Here is a 21,980-nt window from a genome sequence, read left to right as displayed (position 1 = left end):
ATAATAAGCTACGCATTATCGAACTGTTAAAGTCCCTTATTTTAAAAACTCCTTTCAGACCGAAAAATAAAATTAAAGGCTGTCGCATCTGTTGATCACTATTCGTTGTAACACGGACTGTTTACATTGTTGCACACGTTTTGTTTTTCTGGTATTTTTTGACGCTGCCAAAAGACGATCTCCCGCAAATGATTGGAAATGTATAATGTTTTTCCAGAGAGTTATTGATGAACGAGTGTTTTGGTAGCATATAAGTAAATTTTTTCATAATATGTTTTTTCGGTTTTTAAGTTGCGTGTGTAAGATGCCAAAACCAATGCTATGTCATATAAATCAGTGTCTTGTTGACTAAAACATTGCATCGTTTTGAAATATGTCTGTAAGCTCTTAGCAACTTCTTATGGCGGGCTTGAAAATATGTTGACCCAGCGGGGTTAATTGTAACGCTATGTTACAACTAACCCCTCAGCACTTGCAATATGAAAACCGCTGACCAGGGTTGCTGCAGGTTTCACCAAGTCAAATTTAAGACTTTTTAAGACCTTTTTAAGACCATTATGAGTGAAATTTAAGACCAACGCGACACAATGATCTCAGAAATTCTTAAAACATTATATTTTTTATTTTTATTATATCATTATTTATTTATTTTGACAAATAAAATCCACTAATATGGGAAGATCAGTATGGTCAGCTGCTGATATGTGCCTTGTTAACATGTTTTACACTTTCTCCACCCATACGTTATATGCATAAATATGCACTATACCGCCATCGCATTTATTCGCCTCTCTAATTACACAATAATTAAATAAAAATGAAATTTACCATTAAAAGGCTGTTCGTGGTTTGTTGTGTGTTGCTAACAAGGTCGTATCTAAATCTGAAGGCTGTAGCCTCCAGAGGTCGCATTTGTAGGCTGCATATGTCATCAATATTAGCAGATTAAAGTCAAGGGAGTAAATGCGCATGGAGCAGTGAGGTAAACAAAAGCTTCCTAAGTGAAAACTGTGTAACACTAAAGTTGACTCGGTGTTGGTAGCTCGGGACTCGACGGCCTGACTGATTTTTTCGCTTCTGGGTCCTCGGTTTCAGAACCTGGCAAAAGCTCAGGTAAGCCACGGGCTAGTTGGTTAAATTAACACAGAAAAGATTTTTGCATATACAAAACTGCATTTAAGGTTTGTTTCTCGCCAAACCTACAGTATACAGTCAGATCACAACACCTGAAATATAGCTTATGGCATGAATTGCATGGATTATAATAGCCTACATGTGTATCCCCTTTAAAAATAATGATCAAAAACTGGATTGAAGTGCGATTCAGTGGTGCACGAAGTGCAGAAGTTTTCTTTTTAGAGGCCCGCCAATCAAACACTTTCTTCCTCTGTCACTGATTAGTTCTACAGCATTAAATTACTATTTATTTGCGGACAACGCTTTTTCGGGAATAAACGGAGGTAAGAAATTTAAGACTTGGGTTAATTAAATTTAAGACCTAGGATGAAAATCTGGCCGTTTTTAAGACTTTTTATGGCCTTAAATTTAACTTTCTGAATTTTAGACTTTTGAAGACTTTTTAAGACCCCGCGGGAACCCTGGCTGACGTTAGCGTAATTCTTGCCATTGTTTTAAATAGGCTACACACGAATGATTGCTGGCTGCCAACAAAATAAATGTGCCCGTCTTATCAAAAATCGTGTGTCAAATTAATTTTTGTTCATATCTTTAATATTGATTGAATAAGGTCACGTCAAATATTGAAATCATAATAAAATGAATTACTAAAATCAGACTTTGATGCTCATTATCTCAGAATTTGATTTTGAAACCGTAGTAAGGCTATTACAGACTGGGTCACATTTAAAAAAAAATGTTTTGTCATAATTGTGCTGCTTTTTCTCACATATTTAGACATTTGTATCCATTTATAGTTGAACTAATGTTAGAAAAGGGCTGGATGAATAAATACAGTGTTGATACCTGTCTATTATAGACAGATAGATAAACAATATCCAATTCAAGTATATAGACAAAATAGTATTGAAATATTTGCCTGCAAACTTAATTTTAAGCAGGTGTTACAACTACCCCCCTGCCTGTTACAATTAACCCCACCTTTTTAATGTAATGTAATGTTTGCACTTCTGTCATGTTTGGTGTAATTGTCCAAGAATGGTAAGTACTAGAAACAAACTTCAAATGTTAATTTGTAACAGAGATGTGTGTGTTGCTTGTGTAAAAAATATAATTAATCAAACTCAAATATTTTTTGAATGATTGAGCCAAAACCAAAAAGCATTAGGTTGTGCCCGCTCTCCCCTACCTATGACACTGCATACTTATGAATAATGTTCATGAAACATGTTCAAGCATCCAGAATTATAGCCACATTAAAAATAATGTTTTTAAGAAACCAAACCTTTTGAAAATCGGTAAATAAATTTAGCAAGTTATGGTTATTTAAAAGTACATGCACCATTAAAACACAATGCTACAAGTGAGGGAACTGCCTGAGACAAGATGGCCGCCGGTGAAGACGTTAGAAACTCCGCGTAAGACATCTACAGTAGCCGTTATTATACATATCTATGCATACAACCACATTTGTAATTTTTTTACGATTTGCATTTTCCCTGTGATGTTTTGGTTAGGGGTATTTTTTGTTTTGTTTTTATATGATAATCGTATGTTTTTGTACATTCACTCTGTGTGTATATTTCTTTGAATCAGAATAAAGCTGTTTCAAAACATACATTTGCATTCAAAGTGATTCATTAGGATGACTAACAATGTATCCTCCACCAGTACATTGACATAAGCTGCAAGTAACGGAAGCAACAGCTTTGTCACAAAAAGCTACCATGTGTGATTTTGAGTTAGCAGCTATATGCAAAATCGACACTGTGAGGAAAAACAGTATTCCTTTTGTGTGAAGAAGGTCGTGTGATGAAGAACAGTTGCCATGGTGCAGGAAAATAAGTTTGCGATTGCATTTTTGCTTTATAAAATCTAATGACATCTGTTTGTTTCCCAAAAAAGGTTTATTATGGTTTTTTAAAAGCCTTGTGGGTGTTATTTAATATGTTGGACCCTGAGGGCTCACAAACCCAAAGCTGAAAAAACACACAGACACTTGTGAGACTCTTTCACATTTAAATGCCTGTGAACGAATGACATTGGAATTGGTACGGTGCCTGAATTTTATACGACTATCAACAAGGACACGTGGGATTTGGTTTGATTGGATACAGCCACAACATTCAGTTGCTTTTACTCGTATACGTGTAAGGTGAAAGGCCTTGGCGAAAATAACTTTCAGCAGAGCTTTTAGTGAATGCATTCTGTCCTGACCATGGCCCTTTGAGAGACAACAGAGAACTATTGGTACTTTTCTACCCACCTGCACAAAATCACATTAGTACAAATAAATAGTCTTTATTAGATTCAAATAAACTATTTATTGTAACCTAATCTAGTGCTATATTTAATGTATACTTTTTTTAAAGTGCAATTTATATACAATTGAATTAGAAGTATTGTGTTTACTCAAAATATTAATTCAATTGAATTAAACCTATTGGTGTTTATATTTTTTATATCTTCAAACTAAATTTAATAGTCAGGGTTCCCATACCTTAGTAACCTTCAAATTCAAGGACCTTTTAAGGACTTTCCAGGTCCAATACCCTCAAATTCAAGGACTAAATGTGGGGACTCATTCTCGCGCTGCATCACTGCGGTGACACTTTAGGGACGCTTCCAGGGGTAAGTGCGTCTGAATGTGTATATCAAATTCAACCAATAGTGAGGCTTGACGACAAAGACAGGGTGACGCGGGAGCCAGGAAGTATATCGCTATCTATAACATTGCCAAAGACGGCGTTACAGGGATGCAGGAAGTATGGCAAGGGAGACGCAGCGTCTCTTTCCCTTCTCAGGGAACAACAGTTACATACGTAACCCGAGGCGTTTTCATGTGTCAAACACAACTATGCAAAAAAGCATTTTGGTATGAATCAACATTTGCAGACAGAAAATATAAGCATTTCAAGTGAACAGTTGATCACGCGTGCTTTAAAAGTTTAGAATTTTTATGATATTATCCTACACTACACAGGTAATACACATGGATTTTTTTCCAGAAAACTTCTTGCATAAAATAGATTCAAGCACTTTCAATGACCTGTATCTATGTATGTTTATTTTCAAAAACTTCCCAGGGCCTTGAATTTTCCCCCCAGATTCACAAAGGACCCATGGACACCCTAATAGTGTTTGTTAGTTGTTATTTTAGCTAAAATATATGGGTAACACCTTAAAATAAGTTTCCATTTGTTATTATGAGTTACTTATTAGTTATCATTAGTGAATGCTCAATGAACTTTATTAACTAATAATAACAAATTGCTTTTTGTTAGTTCATGTAACACGTGCATTAAAGGGATAGTTCAGCAAAAAATGAAAATTACCACAAATTACTCACCATCATCATCTTTCAGACTAACACAATTTGAGTTATTTTAATGTCCTGGCTCTTCCAAGCTTTGTAATGGTAGAAAGCAGTAATCTACACAGCTCCAGGGGGTTAATAAATGCCTTCAGAAATAAGACTTTTCCACTGGGTGCAGTACGTAATACCCAATATTTTTTTTTTTTTAAGTACCACCTCGGTTGGGGTTCCAAGCAAGCTGAACTGATACCAAAACATGACACGAAAACTGATTGGTCTGAGAGAATCGTCACAACCAGTGTCATCGCTATAATGTAAAAGATTAGCTTTACCTTCATGCTAGCTAGCGCTTTCTCAAGTAAACATGTTGTCATCTGTGCTTTGCTGTAAGTTCCCAAACTCCTTTTTAGCAATGAAAATATCCAAAGGTTGAGAATCAGGAACACCAGTTTTTTCCAGACTTGCAGTCTGTGGCGGACTGAGAAATAAATGAATGTATGGGAATGTATAGCAAGCATTCCAACAACGCTCTTACTTGTATAATGTCACAGCAGTAGGCAGCGCAAATATATAACGACACGCCTATAATCCCTCCCACTCCAAAGTGTTACGAAACTCGATAAAAAAGCTAACCAAGCCAAAGTGAGGTGAGCTGACCCGACCTGACCTAAACCGTGGGATACTATGAAATGGAAAAGCGCCATTAGACCCCCATGTTAAAATGGCCAAACTTTGCTGCAGAAAATAATATGTTACAGCGTGGTACAATTTTTTTTTGGTCTATATAGCTAATTTTTCCCCTCAAGACAACTGTAAGGGATGAATTTTTTGTAACTCATCCGTTTAAATTATATTAAGCCTTAAAGTTCTGCATAATTAAGGGCGTGGCCACTTGACTGCCACTACTGTCCAGCTAGCCTGGCTTTAGCAACCAGTCACCTCAGCTCCACCCACGTCTTACCTGTTTACCCATTTTTGGATTTCCGCAAGTGATGCATGGTGACGCACACCCAAGATGACGATGGCAGGCTCCGCCCACTATTGGCTTCAATAAAGCTCTTTAAAAACCTATGGGTGACGTCACAGACATTACATTCACATTTTTGTAGGTAACACCTGGTGAAAATAACGTTGTGGGTTGTTTTAGCTACAGATATGGATTAACTCATTATCCTCTTGTCTTGTATCGAAATCCTCTGCCATTTTCATTAAAATCATTTTCGACTTCTTATTCGTGACTGGAATTGTTTTGGTGTCTTCGTGTATCGTACGCTACTGTGTAGAACACTTCTACGCTGAATCTCTCTGGTGAATGCCCATTGGGCGCTAACGAAAGCTAGTTATTTTCATTTATAAAGTATTAAATATGGATATTTTGCTTACAAAATCACATCGACTAGCCTAAGAAGGCCTTTATTAACCCCTTGGAGCCGTGTGGATTACTTGTTTGATGCCTTTTTATGGGCTTGAAAGTCATCAACCCTTTTTTCTTATAAAGCTTGAAAGCAACAGGACACTTACTAAAATAACTCAAATTGTGTTCGTCTACGCTAAGGGATGATGGACAAATGTACCTCGGGTGGATAAATCATGAGGTAATTAAAAACTATCCCTTTAACTAATATTAAGGAATAAAACCCTATTGTACAACATAATCAATACAAGTGCTAATAAAACATAGACACATCCTAATAAGCTTAGACCACCTATTTTTCTTTATCCTCAGGCTCTGCCCGTTCATCCCACTTCATGGTTGAAGGGTATAACATCACTGGCCTTTGTTATCAAAGACCTATGCTGCCATGGCAACCAGGTCTTCTGCCTGAGTTCATAAACCGATGACACCCTCAGTTTCAATAATACAATCGATTACTGTGACCGTGTTTTTACCGTGATTAAAGGTCGTCAGACGGCCGCATCGGGGGCAGGACCCAAAACGCTGTTATCATCATTTACAAGAATGTGGCACAGAGGGCAGGAGGATTCTCTATGCAATTACACGGTAGAGCAATCAAACAGTCTTTGACAGAGACCGACATAAGTGCTGGTGATTCTCCATGTTATCGTGTGTGTCAGATATTCAGCTACAGAGTAAAAACATACCAGCAATCTTAAAACAAAGAAGAAAACATGACAGAAATCACTTGTTTGCTTTCTCCGGTATATTCGGTATGTCAACATAACAGGTTTTATTTTTCTCTGTGCATTTCAAAAGTGCTCTGGAAGTCATGGTTAAATATCATGACACTTTCAATAAAGGAATGACATTTCTTAAAGCCTTTTCTATGAGCTTGGGTTATTCACAGCTGAATTCAAAAGATATGACAGACAGAACCGGTTTTCTGCATAAATGGATTTGCACTGAATGCATAGCTCGATCATATCGATATTATTCTACATAAACAATTATGCTATAAATAAAATTAGGCAAAGACCACATAATCCGACACTTTTCCAATGAGGATTCTTCTAATACTAAGAACAATTCAATGTTTTAACATCATGCCTTTGCTCGTGTCTCTTTTCTGTTGACAGCAGAACAAAGCTGCACACATTGAATGCATTGCTGCAAAAACAAACACTGTACTTTCATGTTAGAGTCTTAGCCATAAAGCACTGTAATTACCCAGCAGATGATAATGAGTTAATTTAGTGTCATCAACGTGTCTTGCAGGCTATAGTTGAGTTCAGCTACAATTATGCTGTCAGTCACAACAAAGCACAGTTTTACTAAACTACAGTATACTTGACTCATGACCAAAAAGATCATTTGTGGCAATAGCAGGCTGTTGGTTTATGCATTTTGGCATATGGGTAGTTGACTAGTATTATTCATGTTGTTATGATGTTATTACATCATCTGAAAGCTGAATAAATAAGCTTTCATTAATGTATGGTTTGTTAGCATTTTGAGCAAAAACCTGAGATAATTGCATTTTTGTAAAGGACTTTAGTGGATGCTTCTGGGTTTTATAAGTTGGGTAAGAGCACCACCTGGTGGATAATAGTGGAAATACGGATTGCTGTAAAAACTCATCATTGGCAATAGTGTTGGGCAATATGCCCCATTTTGAGATTGTCCTATCGTCAGCATGTGAGATCGATGACAGGGTTGTTCTGAGCTGATAGACGATAGTATAATGTATCGATGACCGTCAGACATATCGCCAATAGCAGGCTTTCATGATGATAGTTGGCGATGGTTATTATCATCATCACATTAAAGGGATAGTTCGGCCAAAAATGATATTAAACCCATGATTTACTCACCCTGAAGCCGTCCGAGTTGCATATGTCCATTATTTTTCAGACGAACACATTTTCAGCTATTTTAGAAAATGTTTTAGATCTTTCAGTTAATCAAATGTGAAGTTATGGCTTCCACGTCCTTCAAGTCTAAAAAATGTGCATCTATCCTTCACAAAATAAATCCAAACGGCTCCATGATGATAAACAAAGGCCTTCTGAGGGTAATCCGTGCAGTTTTGTTGTAGAAATATCCACATTTAAAACTTTATAAACGAAAATAACTCGCTTCCGGTAATGCCGCCATCTTAGTCGTGTCCGCATTCAAGATGAGAGCTTTACGCAGCTTACGGAGGATACTCTGCTGCTGCTCTGTGCCCCCGCCCTTCCGAATTTGTCATACGTCACTAAGAAAAGTGCGTACACTACGATAATACTCTCTCCTGAATACAGAGGAGTCTAAGATGGCGGATGCTACCGGAAGGTAGTTATTTACGTTAATAAAGTTTTAAATATGGATATTTCTACAACAACACCGCGTGGATTACCCTCAGAAGGCCTTTGTTTATTATCCTGGAGCCGTTTGGATTTATTTTGTGAAGGATGGATGCACAATTTTTGGACTTGAAGGTCGTGGACCCCGTAACTTCGCATTTAATTAACTGAAAGATCTAAAACATTTTCTAAAATATCTGAAAATGTGTTTTTCTGAAAAAAAATGGACATATGCATCTCGGACAGCTTGGGGGTGAGTAAATCATGGGTTTAGTATCATTTTTGGCCGAACTATCCCTTTAACATTTGCATTGCATGCTTTTCCTCACATGAGAAGGTTTGTGTGTTTCACTTTGTGCGAGAGTTTGTAACACGTGCTGATTCTTTCTCGCACACACCTGGGGCCTCATTTATAAAATGCTGCGTAAAAAACATCCTACATTTGATCTTACGATCAGTTAACAAAAATGCGTACGTGTCATTTATAAACCGAACGTTCAAATCTATAAATCGCAAATTAACTTGTGCGCGCAGCCGAGCAGTTTCAGATCTCCGCCTTTAAACGATGCGTAATTAATGTCAGACATATAAAAAAGCGCTTGTCAATGTTTAAACCCAATTTCAAACAGCAAGAATGACTTATATTTCCAAAACCTGCAGCAATTGGATAAGCAAAAGTGCGTACGTCTGCTCAGACCCTGACTTGGCGCTAAGCACTTTTCCACGTCAAAGTTTTTATAAATATGGACTTTGCCGTGGATTTTTGCCTATGCACACTTTACGATCAAATCTGTGCGTACGCACACTTTATAAATGAGGCCCCTGGACTTAATGCCACGTCTTGGACTCTTCCTTGGACCTGAATGCGCGTGGCATGGACTCAGAAAGTAGAGTAAATATGAAACAATATGTAAAAAATTCCACAAATTTCAGAACAAAATTGCCTTTTTCTAGCAAAACTCAGTATTTAGTGTGATTTCCTTGGCACTAAACACATCTTGAACTCTTTTGCGGAGACTAAAGTCCTGAAGTCATTAGATTAAAATTAGGTTTGCAAAGTTTGGAAATATTTAGGAAAATTTCCAATTGGCAACCCTTCATTTTTTTCCATCTCGTTTAGGTTTAAGAGAGCCTGCAGATTCCTGCTATCTCTTAAAGGAGACATATCATGCTAAATGCACTTTCTTAGCTCTTAAATGCTTTTTTGTTGTATATTTGTAGTGTTTAGAAGTACATAAAAGTTTAAATTAGTCTCTTCAGGTGCTTTGTTGATATCTTTTATATTCTGTTTTGGTCATATTTTCCAACCGGTTCTGATTTTTCTATTATCTATTACGTTTTTTGAACAATTACGTCACAGTATTTGCAGCGGAACTGCTAAATAAGGACATCGACTTCCAGCCCAACACTACGAGCAATCCGCCATTTTAAATTTCTCGCTGCGATATTGTAGTCCAAGCTCAAGGATGCAGAAGTTGGGAGAGGGGGTAGGGTATGATGTGCATTTAAAAAGACAGTACCAAAACGAGTTGCTCTCAGATGCACATCAGAAAAGGGGTAGAAAGGGGGCCTGTGGGGCTATAATAATGAGGAATTCAGACCCAAGCATTGCAGTTTCGCTTTATATAGACCACAAATAGATGATTTATATGTAAAAAGGACAGATTTAAAAGCATGATATGTCTGCTTTAAGTGTAAGGGGAGCTGACAGAAAATAAAAATAATTATAAGCTCACAGCTCTTTATCAGTACTGCAAAAAATTCCTGTATTTTCTTGTTGCATTTAAAACAAATGATAAATAAGACCATCGCACAGTACTGTGTGTTTAAAGAGTAACATATATTTTAGGTTGTTTATAGATTCAAAGTTTTCCACCAGTTTTTGGATTCCATGTGTGATCTGCCAATCTAAGATTCATCAGTCATATGCTCTCAAACTCTGTCTGCTTCAGTCAATCAATATTGAACATTGTTTAATAAATCCCATTAATCTTTTCAACATTTGCATAAATGCTTTTGTATGCATGATTTGCCAGTGTCTGACTTTCTTCTGCATTAGCAATCCCGTTTGATGGTTTTGAGAACAGAAATGGATTGGTAATTAAATGCATCATGCACACCACTTGCTCTTTATTGCTGTCAGCAATTAAAGGAAACACTCAGCCATCACATGGAACCGTCTTTGGACATCTCGCTCATTGCGTATAATAATGCACACTTGACAAACCCGCTCATTAAAAGACGGGCAGCCATAATTAAGCAGAATGTAACCGAGACTTTATTTATTTCATCTTATCTATTTACTCAGACTGGATACTGACTGGCACAGACACAACCTTTCATTCCCATTTTGCATTGTGCAATTATTTTCGCAGAGCATGTCCAGAATGAGCATTTGAATGTTGAATTTCAAAGTAAAGATTAACCTTTCATCAAAGTGTATTTTGCATTTGGCAAACATTTTAATGTTGATACGGACGCCTCCCTCAATACAACACATAGCTGTCTTTTAGGTCTTTTGATGACAAAAATGTCATGTTGACGCTTCTTTTTAGGAAAGGGTCTCATCTTACCTTTGCTGGAGTAACGGTGAGGTGGAAGGTCATAGGGCACAGGGAAGCCTTTGGAGGAGGCGGAGCCAGAAAACACGTCCTTCTCCACTGGAAATGTGCTCATGTTCTACACAGACAGCGGGAAGGCATATAAAACATATTAATGACAAATTAATTTACTGAGAATGAATAACAAGAGAAGACATGCAGCAGCTAATAAAATGAAATCTTGATCTTTTGCAAAGTAATATTTCTAGAGTAGATTTGCCATTAATGTCTGCCACAACTATACTGTAAGTTGACTATAACAGTGGGCCACACATCAAAGTGGTCATCACGCTGTAATGAGACCACAATGCATTCTCATCCTGCACCCTGTTGAAAAGTCAGTGTGTCAGGCATGAAGATGGAGCGGACTGAAGAAATTTAAAGGGCAGTGGGAAATAGATCACTTAGATTTAGGTGGCCACAGACACCTTCTTGTTATTTGTGGTTAATGGGAAAAGTCAGATTGTGCCCCTAACATAGAAGCAATTCTCAAAAATAGTACAGATCAGCACACAAAAGACACAATTATATTAAAGAGATGGTTATTGGCTGATGTCATTTTTGTGATTTACTGTCTTCTACATAAAATCATCCTATATAAAAACACAAAAATTTTGAGTACTCTGAACTTGTTGGGTTTTACAGTTTATAATATAGACCTTTTGCGAGTCGATGTCACAGTTACGTCACGCGCAATGTGGTGGCAGAAAAACAATGGAAATGTTCTTCCTGTTTGTTCTAAATTATGATGTTTACTAATAATAAATATATAAACATAGCACACACAACACACACACACACACACACACACACACACACACACACACACACACACACACACACACACACGATGTAAAGTGTTAATAATATAAAAACAGGCCTATACAAATTATTTTGTATGTAAACATAATAGTTTTAGAACAAACACGTAGGCTAAAAATATAAGGAAGAAATTGAAAACAGGAAATTATGAAATATTTAATAAATGGTATTATACAGAATACATGATAGTACTGCTCTTATAAGTACTTCAGCGATTCATACTGTAAAAATAATTGATTTACCAATAAAGAACAATACATATACATTACATACATGCACACATCAGTAGCCAAGCCATTTAAACTTTTAATTTATTTAAAAAAATAAATGTTACTTGGTGAAAACGTTATAAGAAACATTACACTTAAGAGAAATATAGGGGAAACAGTCTTCTACAGAACACCGGATCCATAAAAATAACAGTTTAACGCTAAAACCCCTATTGTGGAGCTGTCACTTTCTGCCACCAGTTGGGCTCCACCCACAAAAAACGTCATCTCTGTTTGCAAACACGCAAAAGGTCTATGGTTCTTGAAAGTCCTTAAAAGATTAGTCAATTTTCCTTATAAAAAATCCATATAATTTACTCACCACCATGTCATCCAAAATGTTGATGTCTTTCTTTGTTCAGTCGAGAAGAAATTATGTTTTTTGAGAAAAACATTCTAGGATTTTTCTCACTTTAATGGACTTTAATGGACCCCAACACTTAACAGTTTTAATGCAGTTTAAAATTGCAGTTTCAAAGGAATCTAAACGATCCCAAACGAGGCATAAGGGTCTTATCTAGCAAAACGATTGTCATTTTTGGAAAATATGCACTTTTAAACCACACTTTCTCGTCTTCCGTGGGTCCGGTGACGACCAGCGCGACCTCACGTAATACGTCATCATGTCAAGAGGTCATGGATGTTTCAGGTGTGTAGAAAGAGGACCGTTTCGATGTTGTTGTATGTCGAATGATACTAATTAATGTCTTTGTGTCAGTTTATTATTTAAAATGGTCCTCAAATGTGCGTTTCATGTAACATATGACATTTCAACATGATTATGCAATTACGTGAGGTCGCGCTGGCTCGTCACACAGTAGGAGGATGAAGAGAAGTTGTGGTTTAAAAGTGCACATTTTTTATTTTTCTTGCCAAAAATGACAATCGTTTCGCTAGATAAGACCCTTTGGGATCATTTAGAGTCCTTTGAAACTGCAATTTTAAACTGCATTAAAACTGTTAAGTGTTGGGGTCCATTAAAGTCCATCAAAATGAGAAAAATCCTGGAATGTTTTCCTCAAAAAACACAATTTCTTCTCGACTTAACAAAGAAATACATCAACATTTTGGATGACATGGCGGTGAGTAAATTATCTCGATTTTTTTAAGAAAATGGACTAATCCTTTAATAACATTCAAAAATAATCCTTTTTCCAGAATCTCAGCTGTCACTGTTAAAACAGATAAATTGTGCTTACATTTTAGGCATAGTTACATGCAACATAAAAAACTTTTCTAGAAACATGCTGTTCTAGTTTTTTTTTACAAACAATTATATCACTGAAAAAACTTTTATTAAAAGTGTCACACAGTTTGTTTAAAAAGTAGATTGGCTTATGTCAAGATATATGATATGTATTCTTATTATTTTATAATGGTGCTTCATTATACATTATTTCATTTATTTTTTTCTATGTTTCTGTAATCACCTTGACAGTTTGAGATAAATCGGCCAGATAACAGAAGAATAAAGACAAAAAGGAACTAAAACATCCCCTTAAGAACAAATGACTCATCTTGACTGGAACAAGAAGAAAATGGCACAAGATGTTCGCTTTACTTTAATAAAGGAACTCTGAATGGTTTTACTAGTAAGGGCTGGTCTGGTCACTAAAACAAAATAAAACCCTCTCAATGGATGCACAATGACACAATGTAACTTAAGATTTAATGTGATGTTGTACTGAAGACATAATTTACAGTCAAATGGGTTTGCAGGAACTTTTAGAAGAGAAATTCCAAGAATATTTAAAAGAAAAATGTGATTCAGAAACTTTAATTAAAGCACCACTGCGAGAAACCAAAAGTGCCTCATTATAAAGAGTACAGATCATGACCTCTACAGATGTAAAAAAATAACTTTAATAGCCACCAGGTTGCCTTATTTGTAACTTAAGCGCAACAATAATGACAGCTCTAACTTAAAGTGATACTCCAGAGTCCAGACAAATATGAAAATGACCCCATGATTCACTCATCCTCAAGCAATCCATGAAACATATGTACATAATCTGTCAAACTAACACATTTGGAGTTATTTTAGTAAATGTCCTCGCTTTTCCAACCTTATAATGGGAGAAAACAGGGATCAGAGTACAACTTCTTACTTTGAAGCCACAAAAATGCATTCATCCTACAGAAAGGCAAGCCAAATGGCTCCAATAGGTTAATAAAGGTTTTCTGCAAGTAATCGGTGTGATTTTGTAAGAAGAATATCCAGATATCAAACTTTATAAACTAGCATTCGGTAACGCCGCCATCTTGGACTTACGCAGTGTACCCATGGCAACGAATGCTCACTACGCTAAAACTCTTGTGTGAATCACGTGAGTCCAAGATGGCGCCATTACCAGAAGCTAGTTTAGCATTGTGATATCTGATCGAACCGTTGGGCTTATAATTGTAATTGAATCAAATCGTGAGACCAGTGACGATTCACACCCCTAATGTGGGTTGTATTCAGGTCCAAGTACTCACAAGGGACCAAGTTTGAATGTGATGCACAGTCATTTAACATCCATCTTCCATGCACTTTAAGGTCTTCAACATGGCATTTAACAAATATTATTTCAGATAGGTATTTCAGAATGGCCTGAGGCTGGGTTATGCGGATTTGAAGTGAAAGTATTTAATGGTCATAGAATACATGCCGAGAGCATTCTGTCACTATCATTATCTAATTTTTGACAGAGGTGGTGTTTAGCGGCTTGTGCAACTGAGCTCTTCATCTAAAAAATATTTTAAAAATAAGCTCACAACATGGTGCTAAGTAAACAGAAGAAATGTAAGCCATTCATATACCTCAATAACCACTGCAGGTTTATAATCATTGGCAAATTTTGGATGCATTATACTGTAACAAAACTCTATTCAAAGATCCATGGGAGATGAATAATTCAGTCATCATTATCATACTGCTTTAAAAACCTCACAGTTATTCATAAATGATTTCTAGCTAAAACTGATCGTGACATAAACAAGATTGTATTAACGTGAAACAAAGAGGCTTCGGGCCACGAACAAACAACACATCTCTTTTGAATAAGAGAGCATAACCTCTCACAATCCTCTTTCAAACTCATGCTTTCCCCATCTTTTTTCCACGGAAAGAGAACTGAACCATACTGTTGCTTAGCAACTTTTGAAGTAAATCTAAGACTACCCTGACAACAAGGACAAATTACCCCGCGAGTATGTGAGCGCTACACAAAAGCTCTCTCTCTACATATGGAGAAAAGAGAGAGATGTACTCCAAGACATTATCTACAGTATTTACACCCAGACAGAGAAATGTGAGGAGACTCTGTGGACGGTGAACTCGCAGACACCATATGGTCAGAGAGTTATAGACTTTTTGCCACCTAAGATGAAATGTACTTAGGGCTGGGCGATAGGACCAAAATGTCTATCCCCGATATAATTCTACATTTTGGTCTATATGGTACAAATCCGGTATGAATGTTAAAAAAGCCCAAAACAAATGTTTTTACCTACAAACTTCTGAACAGTGAATTTGCCAAGTATATGAATCCTCTTCCTTTATAAATTGTTATATAAAACTATATAATATTTAAAAAATAAAAATGTTATAAATAAATTGATGTTCATCTTTAATTGCATTTAGCCTTCATACAAAATTAAATCTAAACTCATTGTCAAATAAACATAAGACTTTAAGGCTCAGGTTTAATAATAATAAAGTGCACCAGAACATCAGTCAGTGATAAATGCAGGGGTTTCAAACTAATACATTTCTTCAGTATTGACTATTGTTTCATAGTTTTGATCAATTTGCTATAATAATACTATTATATAATACTAAAAATATTAATAAATAGCCTAAATGAAAGTGAATGGTAGTAGGCTATTTAATGTTACATAAGAAAGTTGGACAAAAAAATATATATTTATGCTCTATTTGTAATTGCATAGCAATCTACATAATGATATGTAAGGGTTAATGTAGAGGCAGCCGGTAGTTATTGGGAAATAAGCCCCGACAGTGTGATCAGGACCCGATGCGAAGCGGAGGGTCTTGTATCACACTGAAGGGGCTTATTTCGCGATAACTACAGGCTGCCTCTACATTATCCCGCTTATTACACGGCTACTTGCCACATAAGAAAAAAAACTGGACATGAATATGAATTTGAAACATTTTATTGGCATATTTGTTTTAAATTAACATTTTTATCCTTCCGCAAAACTTTGCACAGATGCATAAAATGATCGTAATACCTTATTAAGATCCTCTGCTTCATACTTGTCTGTCTCCATTTTTTTCTCTTTTAGCCAGTCTTTGAGAAGTTTTAATGCCCATTCTGTATTTTTTGTGTGTGTTGGCTTCGTAGCTGTCATGCTCTATTTTGTCAAGTTCAGTCTCAGTAAGCTCTCTGTGTTTTGTCGTTGTTTGTTCTTCTATCCACTGTTTAAATGTTTTGTTTTTTCCGTACATGTTAAAATTAATGTCAAAATTTTCCAGTGGTTGTCCAGTGTTTGTCACAAGATGGCGCCAAACAGTAATCTTTATTGGCGCGGAGCGATTTTAATCGTACAAGTAGTACCGGCTATGTGTTATTACTTTGGAGCGGTTATTATTTGAAAAGAACGAACCTGCAAATGTCTCAACTGACCAATCAGAATCAAGCATTCCAGAGAGCTGGGTAATAATTTGGTTAAATTAAGTTTGTGTTGCATTACATTACTTCTGAGTCACAGCTCTTCTCTGGGCAAACACTCCAAAGCCCCAACCAGATTTATTGATTGCATGGTGACAATGATATGATTTGACGCGAGGTATATTTGAGCGATTTAAATCCGATCAGGAATTCCGTTTGCCCCGGCGACCCAGAGAGCACGGCTCATGGTTTCTACGAAAAACGCCATGGGAGCGCGCTTTGGAAGTGCGCAGATCGCACTATAACGCACAAATGTTTTATACAAATTACTCATCTCGTAAAATAATTATGAACAGTGTTGGAGAAAGTTACTTTTAAAAGTAAAAGCATTACAATATTAAAAGCATTGCAATATTAAGTTACTCCCCAGAAAAGTAACTAATTGCGTTACTAAGTTACTTTTTATGGGAAGTAATGCTAACGTTACTTTTAAGTTACTTTTAAGTTACTTTTTCTTATTGGCTGAGGCTTGATCTCTTTAAGGCCTTGCAGGTGTTTTTTATGATTGCAAAAAGGTCAAGCTCTGGCCTGCCATCTCCGTTTCTGCCATTCTACGTTAATATGTTCAGTTTAATTCAATACATTGTTTTATTTTAAAATTGAATTAATTAAACTAAAAGTAACTCGCATTACTTTAAAAAAAAGTATATTAATTTTTATATTTATAAAGTAATCTGTTACTTCAGAAAAGTAATATTATTACGTAATGGGCGTTACTTGTAATGCGTTACCCCCATCACTGATTATGAATTGTGATGAGATTGTGTTGAAATGAATAGAAAGCATGCACAAACATCTCATGAGGTTGTCTAATAATTTTTAGCAGGCAGCTTTAAATCTTATTTTTCACACTTTTTTTACAGATGCTTTTATCCAAAAAGACTTTCAATGCATTCAGGCTTTACACTTATTCTGTTTATGCATTCCCTGGGAATCCAACCTGTGACTTTAGCATTATAAATACTATGCTCTATTACAAAAATTTGTAAAATAAGGACAAACCCAATTGTTTTAACCCCAAAAGCTGGACAAATATGGATATTTGATAAAGGTTGGTTCCCACCATATTTACCCAACCATGGGTTAAAACAATTCTGCATTTTTTTAGAGTGTTGTTGAGATACAGAAAAGCCATGCAATTTTATAATGATCTCAAGATTCACAATACTCACAAAGGCTGAAGGCAAGTAGAGAACTCCCAGCTCATAGGAACGCACCATTATCTGAGTGTTGTTCTTTTCCAGCGCACCCCAGGCAGCTTTTGACAAATTGGCACTGTGGAGGACACCGGCAGGCAAAATAAGCAAAAATACGTTTTAATAAAAATAAAGGCTAAATCAGACTCTCTGAAAACTGAATAATTAATGTGTTTTGGACTTAGGAGTTGACAGGCTATGCCTGAAGGCTTCATATCCACTCCAGGCTTTAATCTTCATTAAAGAAGGCTGAATTACTCATCGCTGCACCTGACACGACCGACCTACGGCCCCCGATCTCCCTGCGCACTTCCACTGCAATTAAAGCCGCCGGTCTGAGACATATTGCAGAAATAAAGACCATTCATACAAGCTGGAGATGTAAATCAATGGCCTAGCCTGTGTTGAAAGATTGGCCAAGTGAATCATTTTTCTGCTGGCATAACAGATCGCATACAGTATTGTTCTCATAGGTGGATTTTAAAATTGAAAACTAGACTCATTTATTATTTTTTCATTTTTCACACTAGCCAAAATACACGCTGTAGCCTACTTAAGCCTATGCTAATCTTAGGCCTAATTTGAAAGATAATCTAATAGAATAGTGCTATTCTCCCTAGTCATTGCATGATTTTATAACTCAGTTGGCACTTTTATCCTCTTCCAACAAGTCAACTCTTTCAATTGACTGTGAAAGCTGAGTATTAAGAAAACCCGCTAATGGTCCAAAGTCTATGCTGTCAGCCAACAAACCCCCCATTATGTACAAAGATACACACGTTGTGGTGACATTAAAGGAAATCGGTTATGGTTTTGCAGCTAAGAAACTGCCAATGAGACAATACAATATAATCTTGATCAAACATATTAGGCATATGTTAGACAAATATGTTTTTATGGGGCATGAGAGACATCTTGGAGTGGAACACTATGCTCAATACAGTACAGAAGATACAAATCTGACATAGATCAGAGAGAAACAAGTCTGCCTTCTGCCGAGAGCCAGATTTTGCGAGCTATGAGCAGCTCTCTAAGGAACAAAGGAGCAGAAATGATGCTGATCTCATTCTGCTTGGTATCAGAATGCAACATATTCAATCTCATACATGTACCATTAACAAAAAAAAACAAAGTAATCATGAAGATCTGTTTTTAATATTTATTTAACTATGTATTAAAATTTATATTTCTTTATATTTGACTGTTTAGTAGGGTTGCACCATTTGACAAAAACAAATAATTGTAAATTATTTAGACAAAACTGTAATAGTGATGATCTTAAATGAGAGCTGATAAACACTTCATATTGCTGCTGCTAAATATCAAAGCTTAAAAAGAACAACAATTAAAAGCAAAAATCCTCAAAGCATAAACAGTGATACATCAGCTCTCATGTTTAACAGGATTTGCAAAAAAACAAGTGATACAGACATACAAAATAATATTTAATAAATCATTCATTGCTCACCCATAAAATATTGGAACTCTGTATACTTTTTGTACATGTAACATAAAAATGCAATTTTTTTAAGAATATTACTCATTTCAAACCATTCAATGATCATTTATAGTAACAAAGGCCCGTCAACCTCTAAAAAAAGACGGCATAAAAGTATGGCAAGAGATGTGCAATAGTTTTAAAAACGGAGTGTCTATTTATACTAAGTGGACCAAGTGCATCCATGTTGACAAATATTATTTACACTTACTTTGCTCACCAATGTCTGGTTGGGCCACAACTTATTTGCTACATTCGCTTCTGGTGTGAACGCACAGTAAAATATGCTGGATTATTTTCAACTAATTATTATTTTCTTTGGTACCAAAAGGGTAAATTTTATCAGAATATTTGGGTTAACTATTCCTTTAAAAGGGGCATTTTTTAAGATGTAAAATAAACCTTTGGTGTCCCCAGAGTACATATGTGAAGTTCTAGCTCAAAATACCATATAGGTCACTTATTATACCATCTTAAAATTGGCACTCACTAGGTGTGAGCAAAAATGTGCCGTTTTGTGTGTGTCCTTTTAAATGCAAATGAGCTTATTTCTGCACTAAATGGCAGTGGCGTGGTTGGATAGTGCAGATTAAGGGGCGGTATTATCCCCTTCTGACATCACAAGGGGAGCCAAATTTCTATGACCTATTTTTTCACATGCTTCCACAGAATGGTTTACCAAAACTAAGTAACTGGGTTGCTCTTTTCATAATTCCTAGCATAATAGAAGCAATTGGGACCCAATTATAGCACTTAAACATGGAAAAAAGTCAGATTTTCATGATATGTCCCCTTTAAGACAGCAACAAACAAAAAATGTTTTGTGCAACCCTACTGTTTAGCAAACAAATGTTTTGGCAGTAGCTAACCTTGTTACAAGGAACCAGGCCAGTTGTGTAAAATCTGGTGAGATCCTCATATATGTTTTAATGTGGGGCATTGCGTTGCTCCTACCGGTAACATCAGCATGCCAGCCACTGTTGTGATGGAGAAGAAGGGATTGAGAAAGGAGAGAGAGAGAGAACACAAAAGAAAGAAAGAAATCATATTTAGTATATGTAGTAAATATTTAGCAAGAATTTGGCTGAAGTGACTCATTTTCAGCTGATCTCCGGGTCTGGCGGTACCACTTCTAGCATAGCTTAGCACAATCCATTGAATCTGATTAGACCATTAGCATTGCGCTAAAAAATAACCAAAGGGTTTTGATATTATTCCTATTTAAAACTTGACTCTTCTGTAGTTACATCGTGTACGAAGACAGACGGAAAATTAAAAGTTGCACTTTTCTATGCAGATATGGCTAGGAACTATTCTCTCATTCTGGCGTAATAATCAAGGACTTTGCTGTCGTAACATGGCTGCAGGAGGCGTAGTGATATTACGCACTGCCCGAAAATAGTCCCCTGCAATTGAAAGTAACCAAGAGGAGTATTTTCGGGCAGTGTACTGTATAATATCATTACGCCTGCTGCAGCCATGTTACATCAGCAAAGTCCTTGATTATTACGCCAGTTTAAGAGTATAGTTCATAGACATATCTGTCTAGAAAATCAAAGTTTTTAATTTTCCGTCGGTCTTAAGGGCGATTTATAGTCGTGCGTAGGTCCTACGGCGTAGCAGCGTCGGTTTTCATTTATACTTGTGCGTCGCTGTCCGCGTCGACGTGCAAACACACGCGAAACCGCTGGTTGGCAGTAATCACGCGTGTAACCACAGTAACAGCAGAAGTCGCCACAGAAGAAGAAGCTAAGCAAGTTAACCCACAAACGAAGAAATAGCAACTTGTTGTGTATAATTTGAGAAGACCAGCAATGATGGAAGTAAATAAACAGCGACTTATGTTGCAGTTTGAGTTAAATCACTCCTCAACTTGGCTCATCTTTGTTTTCACCGTCTCCAACGGAAATACCTATGACGCGTTTTTTTTACCTGATGGGAGGGGTTCTGGTGGACCAATCACAGAGCTTGCAGTCCGCGTAGAGCCGACGCGCTGTTAGAATTTTTGTGAGGTGCGCGTCAGGCTATGCAGAGCTACGCATAGGCTACGGCGTAGCTACGGCGTAGGACCTACGCACGACTATAAATCGCCCTTTAGTATACGATGTAACTACAGAAGAGTCAAGTTTTAAATAGAAAAAATATCAAAACTCTTTGGTTATTTTTTAGCGCGATGCTAATGGTCTAATCAGATTAAATTAATTGTGCTAAGCTATGCTTAAAGTGCTAGCGCCAGACCCGGAGATCAGCTGAATGGGTTCAAAAACGGTAAGAATCAAATATTTAACCATAGGGAAGCTGGAAAATTAGCATATTTTCAAAAAAGTGGAATGTCCCTTTAAAGTGCATTCAAATTAAACATCTTTTTCTGTTTCAGTATGTGTGTTCCCTGGGGATCGAACTCATGACTTTTGCGTTACTAATTCAATACTCTAGTAACTGAACTTGTGAAACAGAACTGAAACAGAGAACACACCTGACATTTTATCTTCGCTAAGTTCAAGGACACCCTAAGATGCATCTCATGGCAATCGCAGGTGCGAATAAATGATGCATTTCAGAACGTACCGTGCAGATGGAGAAGTTCTGATTACTGCCAGTATTCAGCCACGAAAGCACGAACTGAGTTTTAAATCTACCAAGCCGACGTGTTGAGTGTGCACTCCAGAGAGGAACTGAGATTGAATCTCCTTTGCAGTGGGCACATCTATGATCACTTAGC

At 36.6% G+C, this 21,980-nt stretch overlaps 1 protein-coding gene across 1 annotated transcript in view; it reads right to left on the bottom strand.

Moving 5' to 3' along the window:
• Window positions 1-21,980, bottom strand: part of tdp1 (tyrosyl-DNA phosphodiesterase 1) — a 43,110-nt gene that overhangs the window by 4,616 nt on the left and 16,514 nt on the right. Inside the window, exons 13-15 of the mRNA XM_065252227.2 lie at window positions 20,128-20,235; window positions 17,737-17,839; window positions 10,768-10,873 (exon numbers count right to left, since the gene is read on the bottom strand). Coding sequence (XP_065108299.1) covers window positions 10,768-10,873; window positions 17,737-17,839; window positions 20,128-20,235 — 317 coding nt within the window. The remainder of the gene's footprint in view (window positions 1-10,767; window positions 10,874-17,736; window positions 17,840-20,127; window positions 20,236-21,980) is intronic.

The sequence above is a fragment of the Paramisgurnus dabryanus genome, chromosome 17, assembly GCF_030506205.2.
Source record: "Paramisgurnus dabryanus chromosome 17, PD_genome_1.1, whole genome shotgun sequence".
In the NCBI taxonomy this organism is placed as follows: Eukaryota; Metazoa; Chordata; class Actinopteri; order Cypriniformes; family Cobitidae; genus Paramisgurnus; species Paramisgurnus dabryanus.
Note: the sequence above shows the minus strand (reverse complement) of the source record. Positions and strands in the feature narration are given on the sequence as shown.